This window comes from Gordionus sp. m RMFG-2023, chromosome 1 (assembly GCF_954871325.1).
Source record: "Gordionus sp. m RMFG-2023 chromosome 1, tfGorSpeb1-WG-v2, whole genome shotgun sequence".
Lineage (NCBI taxonomy): Eukaryota > Metazoa > Nematomorpha > Gordioida > Chordodea > Parachordodidae > Gordionus > Gordionus sp. m RMFG-2023.
Genome location: NC_088775.1, coordinates 68,995,199 through 69,021,181, shown reverse-complemented (window position 1 = coordinate 69,021,181; position 25,983 = coordinate 68,995,199). Strand labels below are relative to the sequence as shown.

The following is a 25,983-nucleotide window of genomic DNA, read 5'->3' as shown; positions in this document are numbered from 1 at the left end:
TTTTGTCAGAATACATTATGGTTTTTTTCCTCGATTCAATATATTTTTGAATTTTCAGATTCTATGACCTTCATAGAAGTTATTTTTTCTTTTCAGTTTGTTTATAAATATAGAAGTAATTCATATCTCATTAAATAAGATAGAAACTAAGATACTAGAAGCACAAAAGCAATTTGAAAATATTTAATTAAACAAAAATATGTTTTACTATGATTACCATTATAAAAAACTATCATCTTTTAAAATATAAGACTTGACACTTGATATGGTTGTAGCTTTGATACTTTTATATTTAATAGCGGCAAATTTTTAAAAATATTTTTATATTTATCGAAAACCATTAGTTGTTAATTTTTACACATATTTTTTTAAATAAATTTTTTTAAATTTTAACGTGACAATAAATATTTAAAATATTTTAAAAAAAATAATAAATAAAATTCAGTAAAATAACATCAAAAAAATAACGTCGTTACTAACTTCGTTACCTTCTTCTAGAGGTAACGAATAACGGTAACGCGTTTCTTTTTTTTGAGTAATAGTAACGCAAAACGTTACTCGTAACTTTAAATTTTTTCTCGAAAAATATTAAAAAAGAAAAATATATTAAATTCTCGTTGTTGAATTTTCAGTCGAATGTTAATCTAATTAATATTCATTCAAAACTCAAAGTAAATACTAATAATAATATTATTCTATTTTATAATTTATTTTAAGAATATTATGTCCATAGCAGTTACTTCTTCAGATGGAGATGATTTACTTCCCTGGCCTCAATTTGAAACATATTTTACACCAATAAAGAAAATAAATTAAGTACAAAGTCTTTGTAAATGTAAATTATGTCCCAACGCAAATATTTCAACCTCAAGGTTAAGCAGTTCAAACTTAAAAAAGCATATGAAGATAAAAAAAATGAATTAAGATATTATTATTTTAAACATTACTTTAATAATAGATTATTAAATCATGGGTATTATAAAAGTACCATTAAAAGAAGTATTCTTTCATAATATTTTAAAAAGCTTAATCATGAAATTAAAATATAAACAATTAAATATACTGGGCTAGGAACCAACATTTAAAACCCAAGATTAACAGAATATTGATATTGGTTTAAATATTAATTTTTCAATTTCTTGTTTTAATATTATTGCTATGGGTTTAACCTCAAGTCGTTAATAAATTTAAAGAATAAAATAGTGATTTAAAAAAATTTTGTTTAAATAAATTTGTATTTTTAAATAAATATATATGGAATAAAACTATGAAGCAATATTGTTTTAGAGAACTGAACCTATGTATTTTTACTGATTCCTTTTTAGATGATAATTCTGAATTCTGAAAAAGATAAGAAATTTTAAAAAAAATTATCTTTACCAATCACAATTTCAATTTTTAATGTTTTCCTTGACAATAAGCTTAGTGACGGATTAAAAAGGCAATTAAAGATTTATCTTCATTTATTGAAAAGTTAAGTTATTTTTAATAAAAAATTCAGGAATTAATAATATTTTAATTAAAAAATTATACACTATATTCCTCAAAAATGAAAGAGATTAATGAACATGTGAATAATAATTTTAAAAAATGAAGCAAATCAACTCACACTCATTGCGATGCAGAATTCATCTATATCAAAGATAAAAATAGCACAATCAGCTGTAGTTTGTTAAATTACCTAACTATGACCATCTCAGTTGTGGCTTAGTCAAGCTTTCAGCCTAAAAAATTAATAGCCTCTAAGTTGAGTCTCAACTTGAAGATTGATTGGAATAATTTTGGTTAAAAACATGGTTAATCTGTTTTATAGCTGACGAAAGTTAGATGGTTTAACAACATTAAACAGCTGTGGATAAATTATTTTTTAATTTTTTAATTGAAGAATTACAACCATTTTCAATTGTAGAAAGCACTGCATTTATTAATATTATCAAAAAATTGTAGCCAACTAAAAATGTGATGTCTTGGCCTACCCTCGTATTAAAAATTAACAAAGCATATGACACCAAAAGAAATTAGTGGATTTATTGTGAATCCCAATCGATATATAAAATATATATTTTATAGATTGATAATATTGTCTTTTAAAAATGTTCTTATTTGGAGATGACGGTACACTGGCTACACCCCGGCACTCTTGAGAGGGTTCAGCCTAACCAAAAACACACATTTGATTATCCTGCAAAACTAATATTTGAAACTTTTACCACATATAAGATACAAAATAAAGTGACCAAATGCATTACCTACAATGTTAGAAATTATATAAAAGCTTTCAAGTAAAAAAAACATATTATATATAAAATTTATTAGAATATATGAACAAGGAGAGGAATCTGATGATGAAATAGTTCCTCTGCCATTATTTGATCTATTTGGAAATCAAAATACTCATGATAGTATTGTATACTTACCTAAGCACATTCCTGTTTAGCACACACTTTAAATCTCGTTGCAAGTATTGACATTGAAAACGCAAATAACGATGCCCATTTTAAACCCATTTCAAAAATTACATTGTCTAAGTGTAAGCTATTGTGGAATAAACATGGGCAATCTTCAATGCAGCTAATCTTATTAAGGAGAATTGCCAAAAATCTGACGGTGATAAATCTGAATTACAGAGATTTCCAGATAACGACAAGTCGTTCATGGATGAATATTGCATGGTTAGCGTCAATTTAGAAATATGATGTGTATATATGATTTTATAGGTTATGGAAACGATTGCTATTACTCTTTCAATTTTAAAGTGCAAAGAAAAAATGCATTTGGGGTATCTCACTCCCACGTTAACTATTATAATATTAAAGCTTAAAAAATGACTTTAAATAATTTCAAGTTTTGTAAGCCGCTTATTAATTCAATCCTGGAAGGCATAGATAAGAGAATATATTGCTTACAATTTATATTGATTATTTTTTGTTTTATAGATTCAAACACATCTATAGAGATGAATAATTACTATCCGCAATAATTCATCTGCCATTTAAATTGGATTGGCCCTGGATAAAATTAGAGGTAAACAAAGGAAGAATGCTAAAGCTTATTTCCATTTTGAGAAAGATCTTGATAAAGAAAGAGCAGACTTAATTTCTTTATCCATCACACATTCCAGAATATTTTCTAATAAAGATAAATTTTTGTTTGATGAGGAAATGAATGAAGATCTTTGTGAAGATGATCTATTAAGCTTTTCTCAAATTCATTAAATATTTTTAATAAACCGTTAAAATTTTTATTTATTAAATAAATACAACTTTCCCATCCTCTGCGCCAATTAAACATGTGTTTGGCAAAGCTGTGTTGAGCACTAAGCGCTCTTGTTTGTCTGATCAAAATTTCGAAAATCAATTGTTGCTAAAAATAAATAAAAATTGTTACAAAAAGATGTTTTCTTATATATAATATATTATTTTTGTATAATTTTATTTATATTATAATTATATTATAATTATATATATGAAATTTTTTAAAAAGTAACTTTTTTGTAGTAACGTTTACAGCACTAATAAAATTCAACCAATCATATGACAGATAAATCGATAAAAGATAGCCAATGGTAATTACGGCTCACAAACCATAATCTTACCTTTAAAAATGAATATGGTAAAATAGCCAAATTTTTTGCAAAATTTAAAATTTATTAGAAAAATATAAAAACAATCAACTTCTATAGAACAAAATTATTATTTATGAATTAAAAACATAAATATAGTTGTTTTTAAATTTTAAGAATTTATATTATCAATTTAGTAGATTAATTTAAAAAAATTCAATTTTTTCAGGTGTGGAGGGGTGGGGGGGGGGGGGGGGGGGTAGGATAGTTGAACCCATAACCCCCTCCCCATGCCTACGCCCCGGAATATACTTAAGACTTTATTTTATTCTTATGCATTAAACTTAGATACTCAGCAAAAACCTTGATAATTGGGTTTATCTATTTGATTCTGTTTATTACAGAATATGATATGAAAATAAATAGCAAATATTTTTCACTTCCAGAATTTTTTTAACTTTTCATATTTTTAAAAAGGAAAAATGGGAAAATATGTTATATAACGTTAATATTTATTCAGGCCGGGCTGGCCCTGACTCCAGTAATTCTAACTACCCTATAAATTTCAGAAAATTTGGGGTGAACTCTTGTGTGTTCTATTAATTTAAATGAAATCTATATATATATTAAGAGTATCAAAAGTTCAGGGCAAAATTGTTTGAAATTCACAAGAGTAGATATTCTACATACATTTCTGGCAAAATGATATAAATTGAGAGATATCAAATTCTCACGCATACAAAATAAATTTACGATATATACATTTATGACTATTGGTTAAATTAATAATCAGAGAAAAATTGAATAACGAATAATATTCATTACCTGAATTTTCGTGCTGCAAATATAAGGGATCGACATTGAAAGTACGATGCAATAGAGTACTGTCTTTAATCCTATATTTAAATTTTTTTTTGAATTCTAAAAAATGTTTTACTATTGTTCAAATAATTATATTAATTTTTATTACTAAAAAGACATATATTTATTATCATTAAACTTTTTAGACTCTCTATAAAAATATTAGAAAAGTAATAGTTTCGATTTGATCTGTGTTGTTTTATTTTGTTATATTTTACATTTCAAATCATTAATTGAACGCGTTAATTTTAATTTGAAAATCTGCAGGAAATGAATTCCAATATGTTTATAATATCTAACCTATTAACTTCAGATAATTTTATAAGGAACTTGCGAATTTTAATTTATATTTAAAAAAATGGGAAAATGAAAATACGAAAAAAAGAATATAAATTTATTTCATAGTTTGTTATATAATAATCTTAAATTTATAGAGTAAGTATTCTATACATATTGGACTCAATAAATGACCATCAAACTAGAGTCTTCCCAATTATTTGTATAAAATAGAAAGAGAAGAGAAATACTCTCTCAAAACAATATGGTAACAATATAAACATATATAATTGTAATGTATCTTACACATCTTTATGAAGCCTGTTAACAGTAATTAAATAATTTGAAATGACACTATTTGGATATGGTAAATATTTTGTCATTTTCTTAAATTTTTTAACATTATTATTTTGATGAGGTATTTATCAGAATTAAAATGATTAGTATTACCACATAGCAGTGCAATCGAAATGTACCATCAACCATTTAGAGGGATTAAAAGAAAATGATTGGGCATATATTACTCCTTTTAACCATCCCCTGAATTCAGGACACACAAAAGCTGATCCAGCATAGGCTGCATCTATATGAAGATATATTTCTTCTTCATTACCTTTAAAATATCATAAATTAGGGTAAATAAGTTTTAGATTATATATCATATTAAAATACACAAATATATAAATATCTATCTATTCTAATATATCGGGGTCGGGTATTTCACCTGTCAAATACGATTTGATCAATTGACCGATATTTTACTGGTTAAATTAAATTATATATTTTTATGAATATATTAAAACTATTTATTTACTATAACTGACGGTTATTATCAGTGTTTTTATAAAACTAACTATTACATTTTTAATTAATTATATTCAATTATTTCAATTTGCTTCATCTCTAAATCTCTTTGTATTTTTTTATATTTCTGATATTCTTTCATATCAAAATGAGTCAATTAAGAAGTTTTGTTAATACATCTGTTTTGTGATAAAAAATAAATGGATGGCATATTATATAATATAGAAAATATATTCATAAATGAATGCATATAATTAAAATCTATGATATTTCACAGTTTAATTCTAGAAATAAAATTTCGTTTGCTTAGAGTTTTTTTCGCATTGAACTAAGTTATTAATATCTTCTTTTATATTTTAATTAATCATAATTTATGACTAATCTCCCCATTGTCATTAAATCAATGTTATTTATATGAATATTATCCTAAAAGGACTAAAAAAAAATGAAAAAAAAAGTTGAACTTCGAAGGGTTATTATAACATTTGCCACTTACTTTAAAGAGCAAGGTGGGCAAAGTCCCTTCAACCTGATGCCGACATCTGGTTATTGTTTCTAGATTCTATCGCATTCCACATATTTTGCTTATTAAATATATTGCATGTGGAAATTTATTATAACATAGCTAAATTACTATCACCACTTTGCAAAAACCAAGTTCATTTGTTATATTAATTTCAATCACAGAATTTATTATTTATAAGATATCGGCTTTGTTATTAAGGACATAATAAGTAGATAAGACTGTAGGCAATATTAAGATTTTTTTAATATTTATTTCATACATGTTTTTTATCTTTTCTTCTTCTGGCAGAGAAAATAGATCATAGCACGATTAAATAATATGCCTTTTTATATTTATAAAAATGAATGATGTAGCTAACGGTAGAAGTATTTAAAAACTTTTAATTGTTAAAAGGATAAATATTTTTAGAACTTTTTACAAATTTGTAGTTATTGCACCATTTTATAAAGAAAATCCAGCTTGAGCTGATCATAATTAATATAATGAGAAATTGACATGTTTTTTTTAATTGATATATATGTGAACTAGAGAACTGCACGGGCTGTCCGTAGCCCGACCCGACCCGAAAATAAATAATAATATTAATATCTTAAATAGTCAGTATAATTTATAATATTAATTATAAAATCATATTATTTAATATTTATCACATTTAAGGATTAAAATGTCAATCATATTAACATGTCATGTCATTATTAATTATTATTTTATAAACCTAACAACCGGATACCAAACTATTTTATCACTAAATTGTGTGTTTCCCGTGAATTACAAGATAAGACATATTTTATGTACTAAAGATAAGTTTTATTCATTATTTATTATTTATCTAGCCTATACATTGTCTTTTATAACATTTGTTTTAAAAAATTTCCATATAAAATTTAAGATTGGGATTTGATTCAGGGGAACTTATTTCTATAATTTAAATTTCACTGCCATAAATGTTAATCATCCCATCCTAGAAATTAAAAAATATTATATAAAATTGGTAAGTTACATTTATATATAAAATATAATCTTTACTTATTTCGTTTTGGTATTATTACTTTTTTATCTACTACCTTAATATTAGTTATAAATTTTCCAGATAATTTTGGTTGTCAATATTTTAAAATATGGCAGAAAAAAAATTAGGAAATTAATACAAGATTCTCAAAGAAAATAAGATGTATACTGTGATAAGTAAAATTTAAAACATGAATATTAAAAAGAATCTGTATCTGTATCTTTTGTCAAGAAAATGAAAAAGATACAAGATTCTTTTCAGAATTAAGGATCTTAGATACAGATATTAGTATCTTATTAAAAATGTCAAAATATACTGAGTACAAGATATAAAGGGATCTTGTATCATGTATCTTAGATACAAGTATTAGCAGTGCCCAACTCTGTTTATTTCAATCTAATTGATTAAAGTCATTTTAAATATTTTTTTTAACACAGCCATATTAAAAAAATTATCTTAATGGATGCAAAATTAAAAAGAATTGGTGAAAAGATTAAGACAAAGGAGTATGATAAGGAAGAATCTTAATGGAAAATCCGATGTATGGAAGAAATTTTCATTTATATATGATGAAAATAAAGAAAAGCTTAATTATGTCATTTCTATTATATGCAAATTTATTTATGTATATAATTCAATAACAACAGGTATATGAACTTATTAAATTATTTTAAGAACAAATCAACTTAAAAGACATAAATGTGTATATACAAATACAAGTACAACAGTAGAGAGTAAAAAGACACAATTAACAATTGATAGTCTTTTTGGTACTGATCCGAAAAAACTCAAAAGTTGTACAAAATTGAAAAAAGAGTGCACAAAGGTGCTTACTATGTTTTGTGGACGTGATTTGAGATCATTTGATACAATTCATGGGGAAGGCTTTGTTGATTGTTGCCAATATTTTGCCAAAATTGGTTCAATATATGGAAATATTGATGTTAAAAGCATCATTCCAAATCCTACGACAATTTCTAGAAATTCAGTAGATACTGCTGATGGTATCCGCAATAAATTATTTTCTATATTAAACTCATATATGAAAAAGGGTCGATGTGCTGGTAACAAATTTATGAAAATATGGTTAAATTATTAATAAAATTATTTATTAAAAAATAATAAAATAAATATATATCTTAACATTATTAATGAATATTTTTTTCTTAAGAAACTACAGAGGTGGTAGATACGTTTTTGGACTTCTCTCTATGGGAGGCTGACAATGCGTATTCTGATGCTAGCGCCGAAGTTGACGAGCTAAAAAAATACCTAGATCCGAAATTATGTATTGATGACGATAATATTTTAAAATGGTGGAAAACAAACCATTATGAGTTTCCAAATTTAAGTATTTTAGCTCTTAAATTCCTGGCTATCCCTGCTTCGTCGGCTAGCAGTGAAAGGGCGTTTTCCAGGTAGGGCCTTTGAGGATAGAAGGACTCGTTTAAAGCCAGATTAACTGGACGCCTCTTTATTTATATATCATAATTATTCACTTTGTGATAATTTTGATAATGATATTGATGAGGTCAATATAATATAATATGTTCATTATATTTTTTATATATTTATTAACTTTTATATCATATCTATATTCGCATAAATGATGCTTATTGTATTATATAATCGTTATAATTTTTAAATTCGCTTGTATATTAATCATTTTATAATATTTTTTACAAATTTAATAAAATGCAACTTAATATGTATCTTGAATAGATTATGGCCGTCAAATAAACTTTTATTTAAGGTGGCTGAACTGAATAAATACACATAAATTTTTTTTTGGTTATTATAATATTAAAACTTAAATTGCAAAATTTTATTCGGGTCGGGCTCGGGTCGGGTCGGGTTGGACTAAAAAATGTGTGTTCGGGCTCGGGTCGGGCTCGGACAAAAAAAATTTTTTAATTCGGGCTCGGGTTGCGAAAAAATTACTTTGCAGTTCTCTAATGTGAACTAAATAGGATCCCGTTTAAAATTTACACAATATATCAAAATGATTTATCTAAGAGATGGTCGTCAAATGTTTTTGACTCGATAAATTATTAATAGGACGTACTTTTTTAAAAAAAAGTCTTTATATATATTTTTACTATTGTGACAAGGTAAATCTTTGTTGGTTACCATCTTATTTATAAAACATTTTATATTAAATTGTTTTCTTCAAGATTTTGGATTAGCACAGTTTGTTATGATGGAATAGAAATCAAATTTATATACATGATAAATTATTGTATTCTAAGTTAGGTAGACGGTTGACATTTTGAAGTTCCTTATTAGATTTGAACTATTATTATTTTCTGTTAATATCATTTTTTCTAGGATTAGGAGGCCAGATAGGTTAAAATGTCTTTATTAAGACCGGGCCTACATATTAATAATGCCATTTATTACTATCATTATCACCTCTGTTAAATTAAAAATATATATTTAATCACAAAACCATTTGGAGTATGTGACAGTATTAAACCGTATTTGGCTGGTTGGTTAAATATAGCTTCTGTCAACTGGGCGTATTCTGCTAGTCAATTGACAAACTTGTCAACCCTGATATATATATATATAGTATATTAAAAAATATGTATGATTAAATCTTAACAAATGGGTCCAAGTTCAGCTAAATTATCGAAAGCGCAGGCACCAGTGGTTCCTAAGGTGGCACATAACTTGAATATAAAAATGGATAAAGTAGATAAAATGGTAGTTTTTTAAAATTATATTTAAATAAAATCTCATACATAAAAGGGTATATATCCAGCTTTGCGATCTTCCACAATAGCATTTGCCAAAGTTTGGCCTCTTAAAGACAAATCATCATCCGAAGCTAAATATCTCATTCTAACTAGTCCGATTAGCCCAGCTTTTTCTATCGAGGAATGGGCCTAATTTTGAATAAAAATATTTCGTAATATATTGTCATTAGTGTTTAGCAATATATTTTATGTTCAACAAAATGTAAGTATACTGTAAAGAGAGTAAAATGTGATGTTATTTACATTCTAATAAGGGAATAAGAAATATATAAATTATTTTAAAAAATTAAAGTTTAGTCTGTAATTAACTTTATTTAAAGTATATTAGTTATCCAATTTTTTAGATCTACTTGATCTGAACAGTAGGCTATAAGTCGCCCATTAACCTCCGAATCCTCCTTATCGGGAAAAACCTCTTGAACTTTTCTGATAGCCTCAGTCCTGGCTGCCAAAATAGATACAAAAGTACTTTCACTAGCAGTGGTCTTGAGAAAACATTTTTTTTTAAAATATATTACACAAAAAATTTGTTATTATGTCTAAACATTTTACTGATATTGTAAAATAATATTGTTTTTATAGAAGGTTTATTGAATAATAGGTAAGCTCATATTTGAGTTTTACTTGGATTACACCTCCTCCTGAAGTATCTGTATTAGAATGGAGAAAATCGGATGGCAAATCAATCATTTTTCCTAACCAATCCATTACTATTGTTTCCAATTCTGTACAAGCAGGGCTTGAAGCCTTATATTAAATAATACATTAAATTGAAAATACAAAGGCCTAAACATCTTTAAAATTTAAAATAAAACATTAACAGAATATTAAATATATAAATTTCCCAAAAAAGCTCAACGGGTGAATAAAATGAGAAAATACAAATTAGTTTCTTTAAGTACAGATCATCATAGGCATAACTAAATTTGCCTCTTCTCATAAATATTATTTTTAACTAATAAATATTCCAGCCAAAATCCCCCCCCCCACTCTTATCTCCTAAAAAAATTTATACAATATATCACTTTAAACAATAATTTGAAAGAAAGTAAAAGTTAATAATTTTTTTAAAATATTGACTAAATTATTTTATAAAAAAACATTTTTATAAAAAATTAGTGATAACCAAAATTATTTTTATGAAAATATAAGATAGCCAAATATCTACAATAAGTCGACTAAAAACCTCCAATAAAATTTTTAGAGAAAAAACCACATCCAATAGTATTCTCCTCTAGCTAAATCCTGGATACCCACATGATTATAATACTTTTTAATTTAATTCAAAATTTAAATGGATTACCCAGGTAAAGCCCAAACAATTTATAGCGTCTGCAATCATATCCCCTAAAAGCGAAGGGTACGAATTCAGAGCTGGAAAATAGGCGTGCATATAAGGACTTTGCCAATGCGTCACCTATATAGTTTTCGTTAAAAAAAGTGTTATAAATTTATCAAAAAATATTTATTTAATAAATTAATATTTTATGAGTATTATATCATATTTAGTTAACATATCAAAACATTAGGTACTATAATATCTATTGAATGGATATATAAACAACATTATTATATTATAATAAAGATTTTGATCATATACCCCTGGCAATATAATGTTTTTGACGTCTAGCATTATATCATCCCATGTGTCAGATTCTATAGGTGCACTATCCGGTAATAGTTTTCTCATATAACCAGGACTCACATTAGGATATACACGTTGTTGCCTTATATCCCTGAGATAATCGCCTATGAAGTCTATCAATTCTTTTCCTTATATTATATCGATTAGTTCATGTTATTAGTTGATTAAAAAAATATTTATTTTATTTATATTATTATATAAAAAATATTTAAATTGTGAGATATATTTAAAAGTTTTTTTCCATTTCAAAGGTAAAGATATTTTTTATCTCAATTATTGATTTTACTAATAGTGGATAGTAGGCATTTACTAAATTATGATAGGGAATATAATAATAATCATTATATAAAATGTAATCCATTAGTAAATTATAGTGGGTGTTTATCTATTTAAAATAAAATAAATTTATTTTTAATATGTATGATTGTGTTAATTGAATATTTTTTAATAATCAAAAATGAATTTTAATAACATTTAAGAACTTTTAGTGCTCCATCACTACATAATTTTTTTTTAATATTTTTTTTTATTTCAAATTGTCGAAAAATTGAAATGGATATCAAGATTTTTTTTCGCTCTGCAAGATTATATAAGTTCTATAAAAAATAGTTTTAAAAAGTTTTTATTTTCTTATAGTATTATAATAATTATTCTTTATTCATATTTTAAACTTTTCAAAAAAAAAATTCAATAGAGGTCTTGCAAATTGCAGCCCAGTTATTTAAAAAATAATTACAGTTCGAACTGGGTCAGGCTTAAAATTTTAAATATGATCATTCAATTTTGAGAAATAAATGGATATTTTTTAAATTCTTGCAAGAAACAAAGGCGCCAATATTTTTTATTTGTAAAATATTATATTTATAATTAAATATATTTAATCTTTTAATTTTAAAAAGAAATGATAAAACACTAAAATATTAAACCAACTATATAAAAATATGTAAAAATTTATAAAATGACTAAATAAAAAAATATATATTATATATTAAATTGAAGGCTCTAAAAAGAGCTTAATTTAATAATGAAAATGTACCTAAAAGGCAAGTATAATTTACATTTTCTATATTTAAATAGGCAGACAAATAATTTTATTTCGGGTCGGTCTTTTCAGAACAAATAAATAAAAAATCGAATCGGTCGGGCTTGAAAAATTAGGCCCGATGCAGATCACTATTTTGTATAGGAATATAGAAAATAAATGAAGTTAAATTTTTGTATAAAAATAAACAATAAAATATTTTTATCATTTAATCATATAATTACAAATATAATTTTAAAAAAATTTTTCTGGCTTTTTTAATTGCAAATAATAATCTTTTAAATATTTAAATTGTTTCGATATCATTCTCTATCATTAGTGTGAGGGCGAGTGGGAACCCCTCTTAGAAAATTTATCTATTTTTGTTAATATCTTTTAAAGCTAATATCCTATATAATTTTCATTTTAGAAGGTGGATGTCTGTTAAATTATATCAATTGTTGAGGACCATAACTATAAATTTTTACAAATTACTTCTAAACTAACCTTCTAGACCAAAAATATACTAGTTGATATCATATCAAACTTAGAATATAAACTAAGGAATATTCCGCATACTATATAAATCATAATAATTTATATCTCCGAGTTTGGAACGTGTAAAGGAGGTTTCGGCTCCTGAATATTTTATAAAAAAGCTCTTCCGATTCTTAAATTTTACGCGGTTCCGAGGGTGCTTCCCGTTACCTCAATTAAAGTAATCAAAAAAAATTCAAAGAATTTTAACAATAAATAAACCCTCAAAAAATGAATCACATCTGGTTCCTGTAAAATTTAAAAGAGGATTCCAGTTCTGGATCCGGTTCCTAGATTTCTCCCTGTCTCTGAAAATTCCTAGTCCAACTCTAATTTAGACAAATAAATTATTCTAAATGACTAACATATATAATGTTAGCTCAAAAGTTCCACATGCGAACCATAAATTTTTTAGAAGGAGGGGTTCCTAGCCTCGTTATGATCCATTGATGAATATTAGCCACCTGTATTTAAAGTGAAATACTATTAAAATTCCAATAATAACATACAAATCATGTTAATTAAAACTACTTATTATTATATGAAGCCATGTACAACATTATCCACTAAAAAGGTTATATAAAAAAATATAATCTAGAGTAAAAAATATCCTACCAAGAATCAAGGAACACAGTGAATTATTTTTTATAACCTGTTAACATGCCTATTATTTAATTCAAGGCTAATACTTAAAAATAAGAATAAAAATATTGTGAACCTTATATTCCTTTAAACGAGTATATAATATTTACTATAAAAATTTATTGTAATTACTGATCAGAGACCTGCAGACAATTAAGTTTTCTTAAATACTAGGGCCGGGCCTGAAATTTTTTTAAAAAATACCCAAACAGGGCGGTATATCTAAAAACCATATATTTTAAATCCCCTTATTAGCTATAAAAATTAAAATAATTTATTTTTTTAAAATCTAGGCCAGGCAAATGGTACCTCTGCAGGTCTCTGTAAAAATATCATATTGATAAATTTTAAAAAAACAATAATTTGCAGCAAGTTAAACAATTTTATAAGAAAGTTGTTATCACTTTATGGAAATGTTTTACAACAAATCATTTTATTAATTTAGCCTAACAATTTTTAATATTTTTTATATAAATTCTTTTTTCTTATTATCGAAACAATGCTTACAAGGATATATTTGTTTATCTGGGGAAATCATTGAAATATTTTAAAGGGGGAAGTAATTAATTATAATTTAATATATTTCTAGTTAATAATTAAGAAAATGAAGATATGTAATGTTATATTTCGCGGTTATTATGAAAAAATATATATTACACAATTAATTTAATTCATCTAAACTATGATTTTTAAAAATTTCTGATAATTCTTAGAATATTCCTTTTACTTTCAAACTCAGAAACATTTTTAAAATTTTAATCATTAAGGTCATCATTCCAGCATACCCTGAATTTTAGTTCACCCAACTACAATACATAATATTTTTTCATCGATTTATAAAAAAATGAATATTTTTATATATTTTTTCGGGAAATTTTCTTACATATAGCTAGCTCTCAACTAAATTATGCAATTAATTTGAATCCTGTCTTTGTAAAACGGTTAATATTAAACTACTTAATGCTTGGAGTTAATTTTAAAATGTGCATAACTTAAAAGCATTTAAAAGTTTTAAATTCTCAAATTTTAATATTATGAGGAAAGGGGAGACCTGGGTTATGAGCCCCAAAAGACAAACCTCAATAAAAAAATATGAAAATTTCATTTTTATTAGTTTTCTTCTAAGGACTAAATTGTTGGGTTTTAAATTTTAGAAAAAAATCTTGAATAACAATTTAATTATTTTTGAAATATTTTTTGAGAACGAATAAACCATACTCGGAAAACGTTGTTGAACCGATGCATCGGGATGAGGTTGATAGTAACTAAAAATTTGATCATTTTTGCATATGAAAATTATATATTATTTGTAAAAATAAATTTTATTAAAAATTTAAATCATAATTTTCGGGCATATTTTAAAATTGATATATTGCTATAAATGAATCGTTCCTCACAAAATTAGCCAGAAACCATCACTATCTTTGAATCTTATTTTAAAGGATTTTTAACACCTTTTTGGCTAAAGAAATAGATATTTTATAAAAATAGGATGTCTTCTTTATATATTAATTTTTAAATTGCTAAATATTTTATTTTTATTTTTATTTTTAGAAAATTGTAAAATTCTAAAAATATACTTTTGTAAATATATATTATAATGCATTAAAACATTTTTATATGTTATCCAATATTTAAAAAATAATTATAGCCGTATAAATTCTAAAGTATTAATCAAATTCTAAGAGAATGCTCATTTTAAAATGAAATATGTTCCAAAGAAAGGTAAAAATAAGGGTATTGCCATTTTTTTATCTGTGATGTTAAAATTGAAACGGAATAACAAACAAAAATTGTTGTTTTTGCATATTTTGTTCTCTAATAATGCGAGTTTCTGTTCGAAAACGTAAATTCTATAATAAAAAATAATAATTTTTTAATAAAATTTTAACAACTAAAAAGTTGCCATAAATGTCTTAAATTAAGACTTTGATGATGATAAGCGCTTTGGGATATTTTACGAGGTTAAAACGAGTCATGTAAACACAATAATGATTTTTAAAATATTTTATATTATTTTTTATATAATATAAAGTTTTATTTATTATAAAAAATATCAAATTTTTACCTACAACAGCCCTATGCATAGGCTCAATCTTCTCCCTTTCTCATAAATTTCGAGAAAAAATAAAATAAGTATAAAATCTTTTGATTCTTATAATAAAAATAGAGCTTATAAAAAAAAGAAAGATATATATTTCTTAAAAGATAAAAAAGGGGAGGGCATGGCTAGTCGAACATTGGGCTGTGCCAAATCACGTGATCTTATTTTTAAATTTAAGGACACTAGATATTTTTATCCCAATATGATCTTATTATAGTGTTCATCTATACAAAAAAATATTTTGTAATAAAAAAATATTAAAAGATTTTATATAATAATATAAAATTTTGATGTCGAATTTTGGAAATTTTTCAAGACAAAATTATAATTTCTATTTTTCCCGAGTTCGAATTACACTAAAAATATAACTCGTTAAATATTTTCAAAAGTAACTCGTTACAATTATTATTTTGCAAAGATGTAACTAGTTATTTACAATATTAGTGGTATCCTTAATTTCGACGATTTTGAAAATAGAACTTTCATATTTTTTTAAAGCAAAAAATATATACATTTTTCGAAAAAACAATAACGGTAGCGTATTTTGAGTAGGAGGTGTCTAATGTTTAGAACAAAATTTCGCGGCTCTCTTGCAGCAAGTTTTTATCTCCAAAATTTTACATTTGCTTTACTAATTTAAATATAAAAAAAATTGTTGCGTTTTAATAACTTTAACTTTAATAATTATTTAAAATACATTTTTTTAATTAAAATGCAAACAAAAATCACAAAGATTCAAAAAAATATATAAATTTATTTATATAGTGTAAAAATTTAGATATTTATATTACACTAATTAATATACTTCATTGCTAAAGATAATGTAATTTCTAAAAATCGATTCAAAGACGAGTGCCGCAAAAAATCCGCTAAGCTTTGAGGTGTAAGTTAGTTTATTTTTGCTTTTTTAAAGTTTAGCAATATGTTTTTTAAAAACCACAAGTCGAAGTGATAGTCTCCGGATAAAAAATAGGCTTAAGTGTTTTTTAATCCGATAAGAATAGGCTAAAAGGGCTGAGGATAAAGCATCGTTCAACTGTGGAAATAATATTACGAATAATAATAAACATCAGGAGAAATATAAATTTTATAAGGCAAAAAATTATATCAGTATAAAAAATTTTTCCATAAAAATTTTAGAAAATAATGCAAGGCCAAGACAATGTTGTTGGGGTAAAATATTAGAATAGTATAAAGAAAAGGCATATTGCAAAATATTATAATAATTCAAAAATAAAAAAATTTCAATAAATTGAATTTTCAGTTGCGTAGAAGTTGCCCTTATGTAACTTTTCAACCTTTTAAAATGTGGAAAATCTCTCATTAGTACACATATTGATTAGGTAGGATCTCTAATATCATTAAAAATTTTATTAACATTTTTGTCAAAAAACTTAGAGGGTCTTCTCGAGGAATGAAAATATTCAGAACGATTTGAAGGCTTACTAGAGCTAAATTATTGTAAACTGGAATACTTTTAATATTTTATAACCACTTACAATGCTGGAAACATAAAACAAAACTAATCTCTTTTATTATTGTTTTATAACTAATTATTGTTCTCAGATATTGGTAGAATATAAAAATTTAAATGTTTAATTATTTTATAGTGGGATTAGCAAATATTATGTTGTTAATCTATATATGAAAGATACAAATATTAATTTTTTTATCATGTTAAAAAACGTTGATTGGATGTCCACATCTGAAATCACAATGCATAATTAAGTCACTGATTATAGAATTCGTATCCAAAGCTGATAAATAATATTAATAAAACAATTTATTTCAGGTAAAAGCACTAATTCTTATATTACTTTAACCTTACCACTCATTACAGCATTCATCCAAGGCTAAGGATAAATCATTAATAAAACAATTTGTTATGGTAAAAGCACTAATTATTATATTACTCAACCTTACGGAAGGATTTAATCTTCTTGTATTACGATATTAAATTTATATATGAGGAGTGAATTTTATAAAATCAAGGGGAAAAACATTCAAAGGTCATATAAATATTAGCAAACAAACAAGAATCTTAAAAAAAACACTTAAGCTAAGCTTATATAAACTAATTCTTTTATAAATATCATGATACAAATTTCTTAAATTTTTATATAAAATTTTTTATTTTAATCTTTAGTAAAATTGTAAAAAAACAAATAATACAAAGTAAAGCTTTGCGCTTCTTTAAAATGTCAGAGACTAACAATATAAATCACTCGGAAATGCATTATCCAAGTTTAATTCAATTAACATATATATATATATATTCATTTTGGGTCTTTTTAATTTACAAAAATAAAAATAAATTGATAAACAATTTTCTATTATATAAAATATCAAATATTTTATTTCGTTAAATTAGATGAAAGTCATAATGACTATTTTTTTTATTTGACACTTTCACATAAAATATTTTATTGATGTATCGTAAAGAATTTTCTATGATTACTGATTAACATGAGTTTACTAGGCTTTTTTGAAAGTATTTAACATAATTTTGAGTTTGACACTAATAAATTTAATCATTTATATAAGCATTCTGTTTTTTAAATTCACCTTAGTTGACATGATTAAATTATGCATTATTATAATGATTCATCGAGTTATTTGGTTCGCGCCTAAAGAACGGTATTTATTTTTGGTTTTAAGGGTAAAATTTGTTTGAATTAATTATTTAATCAACCCAATATTACATAATAAAAGAGAAAACAAAAGAAAAAGAATAATAAAAAATGTGAAATTTTTTTTTTTGAAACTATAACTCGTTGCGTTAACAGATAACGCTAAGGGTATGTCTAAGAAAGTAATCTTATATCATATTAATTTAAAGGAAAATTAAAAATTTTGTTAATATAATTAATACCTTAGAAGCGAAGATTATATAAATAAATAATAAGATAAAAATTAGTCTACGTAAAAAATATACCTAATTTTAAAATCGCGTGCAAAATGATATATAATAAAATGACTTTATAGCAAATTCGATGGGGAGATAAAATTTTGTATAATAGCGAGTTTTGACTATATTTATTTTATATTTTATCTATATTTAAAAATTAATGGAAGTCTGTAAAACCTAGGCTCTATAAAAAATTATTTGATATTAAATTCAAAATTTACGAATACGAATAATTCGATTTTTTGCAAATAATAAAAAAAATTTGACGAATGATAAAACTAAATTATTCGTACTTTTAATAAATTTTTTAAATTTATAAATATTTTTAAATTTATAAATATTTTTAATTTTATTTGCAAATATTATAATTAATTTTTTACAAATTAAAGCCATTGTAAATTTATTTATATACATTTTTTGGCGTATATATAATATATCAAAACAATATAAATTATATTATTCTGCAATCAGAAGGGAAGGAAAGGAAATAATAGGGTTCTTCTACATTTGTAAGGGCCTATTTGTCATAGGTACAAATATGATTTAAAATATTACATTCCTCTAAAGTAAGAATTTAAGAAAAATACAATGAAATATATAAAAAATTACGATAACGAGGGTTTCAACTATAATATTTTACTATAATCCTATATTTATTTACACTTGATATTACAACTTTAGATTTGGTGCATAAAATTGAGGTAACATCATATATCAAGATTCGCAATAAACGGATTATTATACAATAAACTTTTATTATAACCTATATTTTAAAATCTTAAAAATAAACATACCCACTATTTTATCCCACCCCCTCCCCCCCCCCTCCCAAAAAAAACTAAGTAAAAAACGAGACTTGCATATTGATGACGTAGTTGAATAATATACGTGTATATATGTCGTATAGGGATATATAATCCATGAGATTTTAAATAATTTATTAAGGGTGATTTTTAAATAAAATCTGATTTGGACGAAAATGTATTTCAGCATGAAGAGTACCCACACTTTAAATTTCAGACAATTTTGCACTGTTGTTTTGTGTATTTTTTAAATTTTATTTGATAAATGGCTATGAAATTAATATAAATTGAGCCGTACATGTCTGATTAATATTTCAGTCAATCCATGTAATTTTTGTGTAGTTCATGGGCGTGTCTAGGAGCGGAGACAATAACTTTGAAAATTTGCCTGTTTACAAAAATATTATTTTAAGCTAATAAAAAGTTTTCCCCTACCCTCTCCTCTCCCCACAAAAAAATGTATACTATATTTCCCTATAAAGAAGAATTTGAAAGAAAAATTAGTATATGTGAATCACTTTTTAAAATGACGACTTCGATTCAAATTTAGGAAAAAATACATTCTTTAGAAAAAAAGTGATAACCCAAAATTATTCTTATAAAAATCTACTATAGCCAAAGGCCTACAATAAGTGGACCTAAAGATCTACTAAAATTTATGGATAAAAAATTCACCTAATAGTGCTCCCCCACTCCCTTAGCAAATCCTGGTTACGCTATGGTATAATCAAAGTGTATAAATGAAAAATTACTTAAAAGTTTAATTTTCTGGAATTATGTCAGGTATTTTGCATATACTGGAATACATTTTTAGCATATTTAAAATCTTTAAATTTAAAAATGTGCTCAAAAAAATATTTTGTTATTTTCCAACTTTAAATCACTTATAAGTGTGTTTTTTTTAATTTGAAAATCTGATTTTGACGAAAAATGCATGTGTAAAATGTGTACCCTATAAGTTTCGGAAAATTTAATAAAATATTACACATTAATATATATATTAAGAAAAAAACTTTATTTTGATAAAATATTAATTTAGTTGAACAAAAAAAACTTCCTTAAATAATATTGTAATGAAAGAGAGGATTTGGAGCTAATTTTAGCTTAAAATAAGCCATTTATACAACAATTTTAAGATTAAATTTTGATTTTATTTTAAATAGATAACCCTAATATATCATTTCTATGCGTAAACATGACAAAATTTGGGGTTCCTGTTCAATCTTCTCTTGATCGAATTACATCAAAAAAAAGTAAAAAAAGTGAAATTGTAAAAAGTATCAACTATATTTTAAATTTAATCTTATTATGGAATTAATGAAGATGAATAATATGCTATTATATTTTTATTAAAGATAATAAAGTATACTTTTAATTTATTTGACGTTATCTCTTGGACTCGGTATTACCCAGGTCTTTACTAAAACTAAGGAAATATTAATCACGAAACGTTTCACAATTCAAACTATTAAGAAAATAATAATGCCAATAAAAATTTTTTTAGACATTTTTATATTTATTTTATAAATATCTGAGACCTACAGAAATCAAATTTTACCTTCTCCCCAAAATTTATATTTTTTTCCCATTTTCAAACTGGGTAAGCCTTGATTAAAAGGGTCTTTAAAAACATATTATTATACGGACCACTCAGAGCCAGGTATATGGGTTAGATTTGGTTCCGGGTTGAGCCTAAGGATCGCTGATAAGCATGTACATAAATTTATTTTTCAAAATTATGTCAAGAAAAAATTTATATATAAGACTTAAAAAAAATTTAAGTTTAGGATTATACAAAATAAAAAAATCGGGGTTTAAAATATTTAAAATTACAATATGAGGCTGACTGTTTATCAGAGACCTGCAGGACCGGCTATAAGCCCGGCCCGGTCTGGGTACCAGGGCCGGGTCGTATTTTAAATTTTTAAAATATACCTGGGCCGTATTTTTTTAAAAAATTTATACAGCATGAATTATTATATTCGTCAATTAGATATGGTTATAATGATTATATATAGTTATGATTAATAAAATGTTTGATGAAAGTTAGCACTAGCTAACACTCATAGTATCTATTACATAATAAAATTATAGTTTTCCTGCCATGGAATAAATACGCAAAGGATTAAATACATTATTATATAATATATGTTATATTTTTTATTAATTAAAATATCATTTTTATTTTTTTTATAAATACATAGTATAATCTCAAAATATTATTTACACAAATTTTTTATAGTATCAATTTGTAATATACTAAATATTTGTTTAGAATAAAATAAAATAAATAGTGTTGTTAAACGGCTCGTTTTGAGCCGATTTTTAAAATGGCTAACTCCGTTTTTTATCCAGAAAAATATTATGCAAGACTGAAAATTTTGCTCATAGAAGGAGCAAAGGTCTAGACATATAGTATCGAAATTTCGAGGCTTAGTCAATATTTTTCTGGCGAAAATATAGCCGTTTTAAAAAATCGGCTCAAAACGAGCCGTTTAACAACATTAGCTAATATACTTGCTTATTAAATGATAATACTCGCCGAAAAATATGATAAAATACGAAATAATCAACTTTTTGTATATACCAGGTCGAATATAATTTTAAAAAATTCCGAGCCGGGCCTAAAAAAAATTTTTTTTAAAAAAATCCAGGCCGGGCCGGGCCTCAAAAAGTTTTTTTTTAAATATCCGGGCCGGGCCTAAAATTTTTAAACCCGGGCCGTAAGAAATTTTTGAAAAAAAATCCAGGCCGGGCCGAAAATTTTTTAATCTGGGCCGGGCCGTACAAATGGTACCTTTGCAGGTCTTTACTCTTTATACAAACAAGCAACATAATAACATTTGATTAACAAATTGGCAATTTATCAAATATTTTTGAATATAGTATGTAGGTTATGTAATATATAGTAAACAATTTTTTTAGAGATTAGGAGAACGTTTCTAGTAATTATTATTTTTGGATCAATATTCTCTTAAAATTTATTACGTCCGAATGTTAATAAGACCTTTAAAATTTTATCAATTTGAATTTATGTCAAATATCGATGATGAATTTAAGCATCACTAGGTGGCAGATCATACTAATTACTAATAATAAAAAACTTCAAATGCTTTTATATAAATACAAAAAAAGTACCTCCTATTATGCAAAATAGGTCATAATTTGCTATGAATAATGAAGTTTGACCTTTGTGGCTAAGCTAACACATGGTATGTAATCACGATCTGATTATCTAATCCCACTTAAGTATTTTTTATTTTCCTGTAGTTCTCTTTATTTTGCTTTTTTAAAATATGAAATATCTTGATATCCTTAGGTAAAGAGTTGGAAGCAAATATTCTAATATCTGCCAATATTTTGTGCTTTATCAGTGCCTATGAGTGCTTAAATCAGTATAGTATCAAATATAAAGGAAAAAGTTTATTAGCAACAAAATTTGGCCAACTTTATACGAAACTAAAAGAACTTATTCTGGTTTATATTGCTCGGGACATTGTATATTATTTTAATCCTGTGGTAGAAAAAAAAAAGATACTAGTAAAGTAAGAAAGAATTACCGAAATTGGCATCATACCAGAAAATATAGATGAACTAAATATCTGGTTTGCGCTAAAATTTTATTGCCTGACTATTAATTCCTCATTCAGTTTTGCTAACCTCAAAAAGAAACTGAGTTATAAACAATATTGAAACTATGACATGACGTTTTATGCTTAAAGTGAGCCAAGTTGGAAAAACTAATTCTGAAATTTATATCAAATTAAGTAGTGTTTTACATTTTATTGTTTTAATCTGTTTGGTCCCCAAAAAATAACCATATTATAAGCTAAATAAAAACTATGATATAACACTTTCAGCGTTAAGTCAGCCAAACTTCTGGTAGCATTGATTTCAAAATTTATATTAATAATTAGTGATTTCGAACATTTTAGTGCTACAAACCTGTTAATAGATAATTTAAAGAAAACGCATTATTGGCAAATAAAGAAAAAATTTCCAAGTTATTATGCTAAAACTTAAATTATAGTAACACTGAATATATAAGTATGTCAAATATAATGTCTGATTAGCACTTATACTAATTCATCAATCACTTTTTCCAGTCAATATGAAAAAACCAGTTATAAGTGAAATAAAATCTATATAGGAACCTTTGGAATTTAAATCGCGATTCAGAAACCATTAAGGTTTCTTATTCACAGATTGAAAATATTTTTAATTTATTATTTTACCATCTTTATAGATATATTTATTATTTCCAGGTTATTTAATTAATAGACATAGAAGATAGACAAAATCTCAGTATTTTTGAAATGAGTTACATTTTCAAAAATTTGATATAAATTTAAATTTCATATTAAGGTGCAGCCTGTTTTTGAAAATTTTAAAATTACTAATGCTAACGCTTAGGCCAATTTGTATTTTAGTTTAATATTTCAATCCGTTTGGTAGACGGTAAAAAAGTTATTAAATAAGAAATTTCTAACTGGAATCAAAATTCAAGACAAAGCAAATTTTGTTTGTTGTTTGATTTAAGAGAAAAAAATGAAATTTATTTAAAATTAAATAAATTAACTTTAACTAATAAAATAGTAAATAGAAACCCAAATAGATCTAGTCGAAATATTTCATTTTTTACAAGACCTATAATGATAAAATTGCATTAGTTTCTTAAATGCCAAAATCGAAACTTTTCATAAATTGTTTAAATATTTAGTGATTTTTTAAAAATATAATAGATTTATAAATTAGACAGAATTATATTTTATTAAATTTTAAAATATAGTTATTGAAATCGCTAATGAGGCACTCTTTGAATACTATGATTAGAATAAACTTGTTTTAGATCTACTATGTAACCTTTTATTTCATAGGCTATAAATAGTTTGAAAAATGGGAAGAGAAAACAAATTTGTTTCAGGTGCTGAGAGACGAAAAATAAAGAAGAAAGAAGCGGAATTTATTAATTCCCAAAAGGTTTTTTTAAAAAAAACACTTTATTAAGCTAAGATTTAGTTTGATGGACGTTTTTAACAGACGATTTTCCTACATTTATAAATACCCCATTTTAATGTATTTTAGAATATCAGACATGATTTCTCTGGCTATAACTTTAATACTTTTATAATATAGTAACGGTAGCATAAGAGTAGTCAAATAGACTTGTAACATCGTTGAAAATGTTATATCAATATAAGATGAATTGGTTATGATGAAATTGAAAACGATTACAATAAATATTTATTACCCTCAAGCGCTAAGGTTTAGCAATTATTAAGTAAAACGATACATGCGCTTTTACACTTGGAAATAAAAAAAAAATCAAACGATCTCATACGAATTACGCATCTTTGAAAAGTATCACGTTTTTCAATTTTATTATAAGTATAACATTTTTTTTTAAATGGGAAAATTTTATTTAAAAAATAAATCTGCCTATATAATACTATTTATTCGTAGATTTTTAGGATTTTTTTGAGGCACTTTATAAATAGAAAAAGAAATTTTGGATATGATTCTATAGAAATAGAAAATTAAAGAAAGGGTTTTATCAATTTAAAGGAAAAATGCCGTCTACATATCAATATAAAAGTATTATAAAAACACAAAACTTTACCCAAACATATTTTTCATGGGGGAGGGATCCCCCCCCCTATATGCCATTGTACCTATGATATCTATTTAAAATTTGACAATCGTAAAATTTATATGTTTTGTGTCTGCATTTAACTAAATAGAATATCAGTATTATAAGTAAATCCAGTCTTCATTAGTAGAGTATTAATATTAGTTATGAAGGGGCTCACAATTTTAAAACTGATTAAAATTTTTGATCAACATTATAACTAATCAAATTTGAAACAATTTAAAATAATCAGCCAGGTCTATTTTATAAAAAATGGATTTTTATCTTCCTCCTCAGTACCCTCATTTTTTAGAAATAGATTAATATTATAGATTGCTGCATTATATAAAAACAAATTATATCCTTGCTCACAGATTTAATTATGCAAAGATTTAAGGAAGCCACAAATTATTACTAATATTAACTCGACAAAAATATGTGTCATTGCCGAGTGCAACCCAAAAATGGATCAAGTTTACTTAACTCAACCGAGGGTTTTTTTTTAAAAAAAAAGGGTGATTATTAAGGTCCAGAAAAATATATTAATATATTGAATAATTTTAAAAAAAATATTTTTTTTACCTTTTTCTCGATATTGTTGATTGTCCATTCTTTAAGATTTTATGAGATCTGATTAGAATTTATTCACTTTTAAAAGACTGATCCAATTGAATAATATCTTTATTATATATTTTTTTAAATATATTTTAAAATATATTTGATAAATAATATTTAAAATAAAATATATATAAATAAATTATTATTTTTCAATGTTAAATTATAATATCTTAATTTTTTAAAAATAATTATAAAATATATATTATAAATTATAAATATAATAATAATATTAAAATATTATATATATTATATATATTATTAAATTTTATTAACGAGAAA

General features: G+C 24.5%; 1 protein-coding gene across 1 annotated transcript in view; it reads right to left on the bottom strand.

Annotated features, from left to right (window-relative positions):
* The window catches only part of LOC135929150 (uncharacterized), a 34,309-nt gene extending 8,553 nt beyond the window's left edge, over window positions 1-25,756 (bottom strand). Inside the window, exons 1-9 of the mRNA XM_065465671.1 lie at window positions 25,669-25,756; window positions 11,398-11,570; window positions 11,101-11,214; window positions 10,422-10,544; window positions 10,148-10,282; window positions 9,783-9,926; window positions 9,644-9,710; window positions 5,150-5,312; window positions 4,388-4,458 (exon numbers count right to left, since the gene is read on the bottom strand). Coding sequence (XP_065321743.1) covers window positions 4,388-4,458; window positions 5,150-5,312; window positions 9,644-9,710; window positions 9,783-9,926; window positions 10,148-10,282; window positions 10,422-10,544; window positions 11,101-11,214; window positions 11,398-11,570; window positions 25,669-25,696 — 1,018 coding nt within the window. The 5' untranslated portion in view covers window positions 25,697-25,756. The remainder of the gene's footprint in view (window positions 1-4,387; window positions 4,459-5,149; window positions 5,313-9,643; window positions 9,711-9,782; window positions 9,927-10,147; window positions 10,283-10,421; window positions 10,545-11,100; window positions 11,215-11,397; window positions 11,571-25,668) is intronic.
* Between the last annotated feature and the right edge of the window lie 227 nt (window positions 25,757-25,983).